Source organism: Chlorocebus sabaeus, chromosome 11, assembly GCF_047675955.1.
Source record: "Chlorocebus sabaeus isolate Y175 chromosome 11, mChlSab1.0.hap1, whole genome shotgun sequence".
NCBI classification, from domain to species: Eukaryota; Metazoa; Chordata; class Mammalia; order Primates; family Cercopithecidae; genus Chlorocebus; species Chlorocebus sabaeus.
The window spans coordinates 7,200,826-7,210,706 of NC_132914.1; the positions used below are offsets into that span (position 1 = coordinate 7,200,826).

At 54.6% G+C, this 9,881-nt stretch overlaps 1 protein-coding gene across 2 annotated transcripts; it reads left to right on the plus strand.

The window, feature by feature from the left end:
- The first annotated feature begins 192 nt into the window (after window positions 1–192).
- ENO2 (enolase 2) lies at window positions 193–9,658 on the plus strand. 2 transcript variants are annotated; one of them, XM_007967427.3, is made up of 12 exons: window positions 193–346; window positions 1,500–1,599; window positions 2,077–2,172; window positions 2,330–2,388; window positions 2,696–2,765; window positions 3,237–3,370; window positions 3,593–3,815; window positions 4,928–5,125; window positions 7,547–7,748; window positions 8,022–8,130; window positions 8,310–8,368; window positions 8,682–9,658. In XM_007967427.3, the coding sequence occupies exons 2-12, from the start codon at window positions 1,515–1,517 to the stop codon at window positions 8,749–8,751; spliced, it is 1,305 nt and encodes a 434-aa protein (XP_007965618.1). In that variant the 5' UTR covers window positions 193–346; window positions 1,500–1,514; the 3' UTR covers window positions 8,752–9,658. The 2 variants fall into 2 exon arrangements, with proteins under 2 accessions (XP_007965618.1, XP_007965617.1); XM_007967426.3 differs by having other exon boundaries at window positions 1,503–1,599.
- Window positions 9,659–9,881: the final 223 nt, after the last annotated feature.

Consider the following 9,881-nt stretch of genomic DNA (forward strand, 5'->3'; position numbering starts at 1 on the left):
GCTCTGCCTGTTACTTTCGAGTGGGTTGGGCCGTGGGTATGAACACTTGTGTGCGCGGGGGGGGCCAGGTCGTGGGTGCCCACAACCTTCCCCCATCCTCCCCCCTCCCCCACTCCACCCGCGTCGGTCCCCCACCCGCGCTAGTACGTGCGCCTCCGCCGGCAGCTCCTGACTCATCGGGGGCTCCGGGTCACATGCGCCCGCTCGGCCCTATAGGCGCCTCCTCCGCCCGCCGCCCGGGAGCCGCAGCCGCCGCCGCCGCCGCCGCCGCTGCCACTCCCGCTCTCTCCGCGCCGCCGTTGCCACCGCCACCGCCACTACCACTGGCTGAGTCTGCAGTCCAGAGGTGAAGCCCCCGCCGGGCCCCGAGCCCCTGCAGCCCCCTCCCCTCGCCGCGGCGCCCCTGCCCCCTTTACCCGGTGCCGCTGCGCACCTCTCCGCATCTCTGGCCCGGTGCAGCTACGCACCTGCTCGGCCGCCCGTGCCCAGGGCGCCCTCCCTCCCTGCCCTTCCCCGCCCGCTGCCCTAGCTTTCTGGCCCTCTCCGCGCCTGTCTCTAACTGCGCCTCTCCACCCTTGCCTGCCTTTCTCCCGGTGCTCACCCTCACCTACGGTTCTGTCCATTTGTTTCTAAGTTGGGAGTCTCTCCGGGCGGTGCATTTTTATCCTGGTGCGTCCCTTTTGGTTTGCATTTGGGGAAATGTCTTCTCTCACCCTTCCTCACCGCCCCCCCGCCAGACTTCCCTTGGACTGCCCTCTCTTCTGCTCTTCCCCACGAGGCTTCCTCCCCTCAGCTGCACAGGGGAGGGATGGAAGAAGTGGGGATTTGTCGGGGCGCAGGGAGGAGGACAGGCCCAGCTGGTCTCCACTCCCCACCGGCTCTTATCCTCTTCACTTCCCGCTGCAACCCCCAGCGACTGCAGGGCCTTTCTCAGGACCCTCTCCCCCGACACCTCTACTGCGTGCACCTTTCGCGGGAAGAGGAGGGAGCACACGTTTGGGAGAGAGTGGGGCCTTGGGGAAGGGGCAGAGTTCAGGCAGCTGAGGTGTTAAGTTGGGGAGGGATGGGGGCTCTGGAAGGGAGGCCCAGGCAACCCATCCTCTTCGTGGCTCCCAGGAGAAATGCAAGCCTGGCAGCCATTCCGCTCTGAGGAGATCTGGGGGAACCCCACCGGCTGGCCAAGCTGCAAAGAGGCGCGGGAACCACTGTCGTGCCCCTCCCCTCCTCACTGCAGTGTTCTCCCATCTCATCATTTGATCGTACCCCGCCCCCCACTGCAGTGACCTCCCCTTCCTCACTGCATTGACCTTCTCCTCTTCCCAGGGGGGAGGGGGAATCCCTTCTACAGCCCTAGACTGCAGCCAGCACCTCCCTACCCACCCCCAACCCCACTGCAGTAACCTCTTTCCCATCCCTCCCAGCCTCCTGCCCCGCCCATTGATCTCAGGCTCCACCCCTCTAAGCCTCTTATCTTTCTCCTTCCTTCCCTTCCACCCGAGGAGATCCCAGCCATCATGTCCATAGAGAAGATCTGGGCCCGGGAGATCCTGGACTCCCGCGGGAACCCCACAGTGGAGGTGGATCTCTATACTGCCAAAGGTAATGGGTGTGGCATGGGCCTTCCTACAGCCCTAGCTTTTCCACCGCTAGGCTGGGTTTGGCCAGGGGTTCGGAGGGGGATGGGGTGCTGGGCCAGGCTCACAAGCCTGGGTTGTAAAGGTTGGATCCTCCTTGTCCAGGGAGCCAGGGGAGGTGGGTCTGTGTTCGAGTTGAGCGTGTGAGGCATGCCCTGCCTCCGTGTGTCTTCCTGTGCACCTGCATGTGTGCAGACGTGTGCTGCGAGCAATTTCCTTTTTGCGGGCTCCCACTTGTGCATGTGGGGCCTCAGATGGGTGGATGAGGAGGCCACTTCTTGTGCATCTGCCTCTGTGTGTGGCGGGGGGTGGGGGAGAGGTTAGGGAGCAGTGTGGGGAGAGAGCTAGATGTGGTAGGCAGGAAGTTTAGAGCCAGAAGGCTGAAGGACTCCCTGGCCCCTGTGTTCTCTTCACTCCCTCTCATTCCATGTTCCTCCTTTAGGTCTTTTCAGGGCTGCAGTGCCCAGTGGAGCCTCTACCGGCATCTATGAGGCCCTGGAGCTGAGAGATGGAGACAAACAGCGTTACTTAGGCAAAGGTGAGGTATTTTCTCTTTTCCAGACTCTCCCCAACCTCAGCCTTGTGCCCCTACCTCACACCAGTCCCCAGTCCTCCTCTAGCATGCCTTCCCCTCCTCCCATTGTCCCTTCCGGCCCCTCCTGGCCTGACCCAGTCCAGCCTCTTCCTTTCCCCAGGTGTCCTGAAGGCGGTGGACCACATCAACTCCACCATCGCGCCAGCCCTCATCAGCTCAGTGAGGCCCGCTCTTTGCTGGGGATAGCAGGGCCAGAGTTCTGGAAGGCATCCTGGAGCAGGGCAGGAGGAAGGGGAGAAAGAATGCCCACTTTTAGGAATCATGGTCACAAAGGGGAAGGGTGGGGAACAGATTCCTTACTGCCCCTGGTCCCATGGGGGTTCAGGTCCCCTAATCGAGGCAGGCCCCTGTCACAGGGACCTGGTTGGGCCCTGGCCAAATGTGAGCTTGGGTGTGAATGAGGGGACCCTCTGCCTGAGGGCTCAGCCTCCAGCCTGGCCCCGGGTGATGGAGGCTCTGCCCTCAGGGTCTCTCTGTGGTGGAGCAAGAGAAACTGGACAACCTGATGCTGGAGTTGGATGGGACTGAGAACAAATGTGAGCCGGGGCTGGGAGAAAGTGGGAAGCATCAGGGTGGGGAGGCGTGGAGCAGATAGAGAGCTGAAGGGCCAGTGCTGTAATGGCTTCCTCAGGAATGACTGTCAGGAGCCTCCTCCTCCCAAAGCCAGAGCAAGGGGAGACGAGTTTAGCTGCAGAGGGAGGGACCGACATTAGGCAGAAGGAAGACCTTCTTTGTAGCATATATAGGAGGGGGTTGGCCTGAGAGAGTCTGTGGTCTCAGGGATATTTAGAAAGAGGTGCGGCTCTCTGCTGCTTCCAGTCTCCTCCTCCCCACCCATTCCTCTCCCTGCTGTTTTCAGGAGAGCATGGATGAGGTGTTGCTGGGGCAGGGGTAGGGAGGGAGGAGGGGGTCTCCTTTACTGGCTCCTTTTGGAGACTACAGATGGAGGCAGGAGCTAGAAGGAGAAGGGGACAGTGTGCTCAGCACCTTCCTCTATAATCTTCCAGCCAAGTTTGGGGCCAATGCCATCCTGGGTGTGTCTCTGGCCGTGTGTAAGGCAGGGGCAGCTGAGCGGGAACTGCCCCTGTATCGCCACATTGCTCAGCTGGCCGGGAACTCAGACCTCATCCTGCCTGTGCCGGTGAGCGCTGAGCCGTGCCTGTGACTCTTCCAGGGGTGGGTGGGGGAGGGGGCATGCAACTCGGAATGATGGGAGGAAAGTGAATTGGGGGAGGTAAAGAGGAAGGATGGGGACGTGAGATTTAGTCCAGGAAGCTGGGGGAAGTTTGGGATCTTGAGTTAAGACTCCTGGGGCAGGCAGGGAGGGGCTCTTTGACCCTTCTGTCTTTCTGTGGCTTCCCAGGCCTTCAACGTGATCAATGGTGGCTCTCATGCTGGAAACAAGCTGGCCATGCAGGAGTTCATGATCCTCCCAGTGGGAGCTGAGAGCTTTCGGGATGCCATGCGACTGGGTGCAGAGGTCTACCATACACTCAAGGGAGTCATCAAGGACAAATATGGCAAGGATGCCACTAATGTGGGGGATGAAGGTGGCTTTGCCCCCAATATCCTCGAGAACAGTGAAGGTGAGGCCAAGAGCCCCACTGCCAGCTCTAAGTCTTACCCTACTGCATGACATCAGAAAGGGCCACACACTTCACCAAGTCCTGAGTAGGTGTGGAGGGTCCTCGGACTCTGCAAACTCCAAAAGTTACCAGTTCCTAGAGTGGATTGCAGGGGGCTTCCCAAATTCACATGCAGACCTAGGGGCCAGTCTTTCACCTGCCTAGCCGGATGTGTTAGCATCTGTTAAGTTGTCACTGGAGGGCCGGGCGTGGTGGCTCATGCCTGTAATCCCAGCACTTTGGGAGGCTGAGGCGTGTGGATCACTTGAGGAGTGAGACCAGGAGTTTGAGACCAGCCTGGCCAACATGGTGAAACCCCGTCTCTACTAAAAATACAAAAATTAGCCGGGCATGGTGGCACGTGCCTGTAATCACAGCTACTAGCGGGGCTGAAGCAGGAGGATGGCTTGTACCTGGGAGGCGGAGGTTGTGGTGAGCCGAGATTGTGCCACTACACTCCAGCCTGGGTAACAGAGCGAGACTCCATCTCAAAAAAAAAAAAAAAAAAAAAAAAAAGGTGTCAGTGGAGCCCTTGGGAATACTGGGAGATGGTCTGGGTGACCTGTTGGATTCATCCCATCCGTTCGAAATCTGTCCTGTCCCCATCCCAAACTCCTAGGCCTCTAGAATCCCTAATTTTTCTGTGCCTTGGGAGAAACTGTATAGGGAATGGGAACAATGTAGGTAGTGGTTAACAGTTAAGATTCTGGGGCCAAATTACCTGGATGTATTTGAACCCTGACTTGTGAAGTTACTGCGGGTGATCTTTCTTACTTCTCTCTGAAAATAATAACAGAATCTAGCTCATAGTAGTGTGAGGTTTAAACGAAATATATATGAAATGCTTAGGTGACATGCTGCCAATGAAAAGATAATAAGTATTATTAGCAGAATTCCACTCCTCTGTGTTCCTAGATGTCCTCTCCTCCCAGTCCTGGGGATAACCCCAATAGCAACCCCACCACGCTTCCCTCAGGAACGGTCCTCCACCTCTGCCCTGAATGTCTTTTCTTTCCCTCCTCCTTGCCCATCCCTCTTGCTTGTACTATAATCTCACTGTATTCTGTCCCCAGCCTTGGAGCTGGTGAAGGAAGCCATCGACAAGGCTGGCTATACGGAAAAGATCGTCATTGGCATGGATGTTGCTGCCTCAGAGTTCCATCGTGATGGCAAATACGACTTGGACTTCAAGTCTCCTGCTGATCCTTCCCGATACATCACTGGGGACCAGCTGGGGACACTCTACCAGGACTTTGTCAGGGACTATCCTGGTGAGAGGAAGCAGTGTGAGGGGGAGGTCTGGGGACAGGCAGTGTCCCAGCAACTCTGGACCTTATGGGGTGCTGACTCAGGCACCAGGTGGAGGTGTCCTAAGAAGAACCTGAGAAGCAGGGAGAGGGTGCAGGAGCCACCTGCAAAGACTGGGCATTGTATGTAGTGTAAAAGTGCAGGTACCCGAGACTAATCTGTTCTATCTGCCTCAGATCCGGATTAAAGTCATGGGTTCTGAAAATTACTGGGGTCGGGGGAAGACTCTGGAAGGAACCAGGGATGGTGAGAGGGTGACTGGATCTAGCAGAGAACTAGAACATTTTGGTATCTTTGATTGATGAAATTGTGGATGCTGAATGGAGCTGGGACTGATGTGTGAGTAGAAAGAAGGCTGAGGGGGACTGAATTAGCTTCTGCAAGTCTGCCCAGGGCCTTTACCCCAGGAAGGAGGCAGTTGGTCTCCATCTTCCTGAAACAGAGCGAAAGAAAATAAACATAATTGCAGAATTAAGGATTTGGATTAGCAATGAGGAAGGGCTTCCTGGGAGTGAGAACAGGAAAATGCAAAGTTAGGTTGTGAACCCTTGTTACTGGAAGATTTTTTTGTTTTTTGGATTTTTTTTGTTGTTGTTGTTTGTTTGTTTTTTGTTTTCTTGAGACGGGGTTTCACTCTTCTTGCCCAGACTGGAATGCCAGGGCACCATCTCGGCTCACCACAACCTCCACCTCCTGGATTCAAGCGATTCTTCTGCCTCAGCCTCCCGAATAGCTGGGATTACAGGCATGTGCCACCATGCCTGGCTAATTTTGTATTTTTAGTAGAGACAGAGGTCTCTCCATGTTGGTCAGGATGGTCTCCAACTCCCAACTCAGGTGATCCGCCTGCCTTGGCCTCCCAAAGTGCTGGGATTATAGGCGTGAGCCACCACACCCGGCAGGTTTGCTTTTAATTAATTTTTTTTTTTTTTTTTTTGTAGAGACAGGGTTTAGCCATGGTGCTCATGGCTGGTCTCGACCTCCTGGGCTCAAGTGATCCACATGCCTCAGCCTCCCAAAGTGCTGGGATAACAGGCATGAGCCACTGTGCCCAGCCCATGGAAGTGGAGCGAGATCTCTGCTCACTGCATGATTCTCTTAGCCTGCCAAGTAGCTGGGATTACAGGTGCGCACCACCATGCCTGGCTAATTTTTGTATGATTAGTAAAGATGTGGTTTCGCCATGTTTTCCAGGTGGGTCTCAAACTCCCAACCTCAGGTGATCCACTTGCTTTGGCCTTCCAAAGTGCTGGGATTACAGGCGTGAGTCAGTGCGCCTGGCCTGTTTTTTTGTTTGTTTGTTTTCTTTTGTTTTGTTTTTGAGATGGAGTCTCGCTCTGTCGCCCATGCTGGAGTGCAGTGGCGTGATCTCCACTCATTGCAAGCTCCGGCTCCCGGGTTCACACCATTCTCCTGCCTCAGCCTCCTGTGTAGCTGGGACTACAGGGGCCCACCACCACGACTGGCTAATTATTTTTTGTATTTTTAGTAGAAATGGAGTTTCACCGTGTTAGCCAGGATGGTCTCGATCTCCTGACCTCGTGATCCACCCGTCTCGGCCTCCCAAAGTGCTGGGATTACAGGCTTGAGCCACTGTGCCCGGCTGTTTTTTTTTTTTGAGACAGAGTCTTGCTCTGTCGCCCAGGCTGGCATGCAGGGGTACGATCTCTGCCTCCCAGGTTCAAGTGATTCTCATGCCTCAGCCTCCCCAGTAGCTGGGATTACAGGCATGTGCCACTATGCTCGGCTAATTTTTGTATTTTTAGTAGAGACGGAGTTTCACTCTGTTGGTCAGGGAAGTCCTGTCCTCAAACGATACGTTCACCTCAGTATCCCAAAGTACTGGGATTACAGGCATAAGCCACTGTGCCTGGCCTCTCCCTGTAAGGTTTTATGAAATAAGAATCAGGAGCCAGGCATGGTGGCTCATGCCTGTAATCTCATCACTTTGGGAAGCCGAGGCAGAAGGATCGCTTGAATCCAGGAGTTCGAGACCGGCTTGGCAATATAGTGAGACCTCATCTCTACAAAAATTTTAAAAATTAGCTGAGTGTGGTGCCACATGCCTATAGTCCCTGCTACTCAGGAGGCTGAAGTGGCAGGATCACTTGATTTGGGGAGGTGGAGGTTGCAGTGAGCTGATATTGTGTCACTGCACTCCAGCCTGGATGACAGAGTGAGACTCTGTCTCAAAAAAAAAAAAAAAAAAAAAAAAAAGTTAAGAATCAGGGCAGGCTTACACTGGGGGGATTCGTCTTAGCAAGGATGAACAGGTATAGTTAACCAAGGGCCTGTCCATTTCAGGGAATAAAGGGGCATGTTCCTGCCTGATGTAGAGGCCCAGGGAAGATGAACACCCCCCACCCCCCATGCTCTCTCTGCAGTGGTCTCCATTGAGGACCCGTTTGACCAGGATGACTGGGCTGCCTGGTCCAAGTTCACAGCCAATGTAGGGATCCAGATTGTGGGTGATGACCTGACAGTGACGAACCCAAAACGTATTGAGCGGGCAGTGGAAGAAAAGGCCTGCAACTGTCTGCTGCTCAAGGTCAACCAGATCGGCTCGGTCACTGAAGCCATCCAAGCGTGAGTGACTTCGGGCCCTTTCCTGTGTGGTCCTCGTTTCTATAAGACTCCTCTTGCAAGTGCTCCAGCCTAATTCTACCCAGGGATGCCAAAGAGAGCAGGGAACCTAGAATCATCGTCACAGTTCTCTCACCTCTGCCCCTCCACCCCTGATTCTCTGCTCCCCTCTCAGATAGCTTTCCCCTAGATGTTTCCTGACATAGACCAAAGTTGGGGCTGGGAAGAGAGTGCCCAGTGTGAGGGCTGGAGAAGCAGTGCTGTGTGTGGATACAGGTGCAAGCTGGCCCAGGAGAATGGCTGGGGGGTCATGGTGAGTCATCGCTCAGGAGAGACGGAGGACACATTCATTGCTGACCTGGTGGTGGGGCTGTGCACAGGCCAGGTGAGTGAGGCAGCCTGGTGAGTGAAGATAACTCTCTGTGGGACTGGTATTTCTAGCTCACCTACCTGGTCTCTCCTTCCAGGTGTTTGAGGGTGTCAGGGGAGTTTCAGGAGAGCAGAAGTTTCTTTTCAGGGGTGAGAGGGCAGCCACTGAGCTGCAAATGCTTTGAAATGTTTCAGATCAAGACTGGTGCCCCGTGCCGTTCTGAACGTCTGGCTAAGTACAACCAGCTCATGAGGTGAGGGTCCCTGGGGTGGGAGCCCCTGGCCCAGAGGGCTAAAGGCCCCATTTGCCTGCCGGACCATCTCTAGCACCCAGGGCCTGGATGACAGTCCATTTCCAGATAATATTGGTTTTTGCTTCCTGGGTTGATTGATGGCCTGATTGACAGATCCCAGAGATCACATGGGAAAGCCAGGGAATGCTCAGCCTTGGGGCAGGACACAAAAGCAGGTGGTGTGGGGGTGGTTGGAGTCTGGGGGACCCCCTAGAGAGAGAAGCAGGATCCTTCTGCATCCCTGACCACTTCCTTTGTGGTTCATGTCTCTCAGAATTGAGGAAGAGCTGGGGGATGAAGCTCGATTTGCCGGACATAATTTCCGTAATCCCAGTGTGCTGTGATTCCTTTGCTTGCCTGGAGACGTGGAACCCATCCTCCTGGAACCTTGCTGTCCTGATCTGTGATAGTTCACCCTCTGAGATCACCTGAGTCCCAGGGTTTCCAGAACTTCCCTGATTGACCTGCTCCGGCTGCTCCTTGGCTTACCTGACCTCTTGCTGTCTCTGCTCACCCTCCTTTCTGGGCCCTACTCATTGGGGTTCTGCACTTTCCACTTCTTCCTTTCTCTTTCTCTCTTCCCTCAAAAACTAGAAATGTGAATGAGGATTATTATAAAAGGGGGTCTGTGGAAGAATGATCAGCGTCTGTGATGGGAGTGTCAGGGTTGGTGTGCTGAGGTGTTAGAGAGGGACCGTGTGTCACTTGTGCTTTGCTCTTGTCCCATGTGTTTTCCACTTTGCGTATGAGCCATGAACTGTGCATAGTGCTGCGGTGGAGGGGAGTGCTGGGCGTGTGATCATGGCTGGCTAATAAGGCTTTAGTGTATTTATTTATTTATTTATTTATTTATTTATTTATTTTATTTGCTTTTCATTCATCCCATTAATCATTTCCCCATAACTCAATGGCCTCAAACTGGCCTGACTTGAGGGAACGATGTGTCTGTACTTCATGTGGCTGTAGATCCCAAGATGACTGGGGTAGGAGGTCTCGCTAGAATGGGAAGGGTCATAGAAAGGGCCTTGACATCAGTTCTTTTGTGTGTACTCACTGAAGCCCGCGTTGGTCCAGAGCGGAGGCTGTGTGCCTGGGGGAGTTTTCCTCTATACATCTCTCCCCAACCCTAGGTTCCCTGTTCTTCCTCCAGCTGCACCAGAGCAACCTCTCACTCCCCATGCCACGTTCCACGGTTGCCACCACCTCTGTGGCACTGAAATGAGCACCACCATTAAAGTCTGAATCAGTGTACAGTTGTGTCTGAGGAGTCTTACTCTAGTCCATAAGAGGGGAGAGAAGATGGAGCACCTGGAAGCTGGTGAAACTGGACAGCAGAACTGGGGAGGGCACAAAAAGAGGAAGACAGACTGAACAAATATGGCCAAGATGATGGCACTGCCTACCCCATTCTGGCTAGGTGGGGTGCATGTGGCCCCTGCTTTCTTAGCAGCAGGCTTGGCTCCCAGACCCGGGT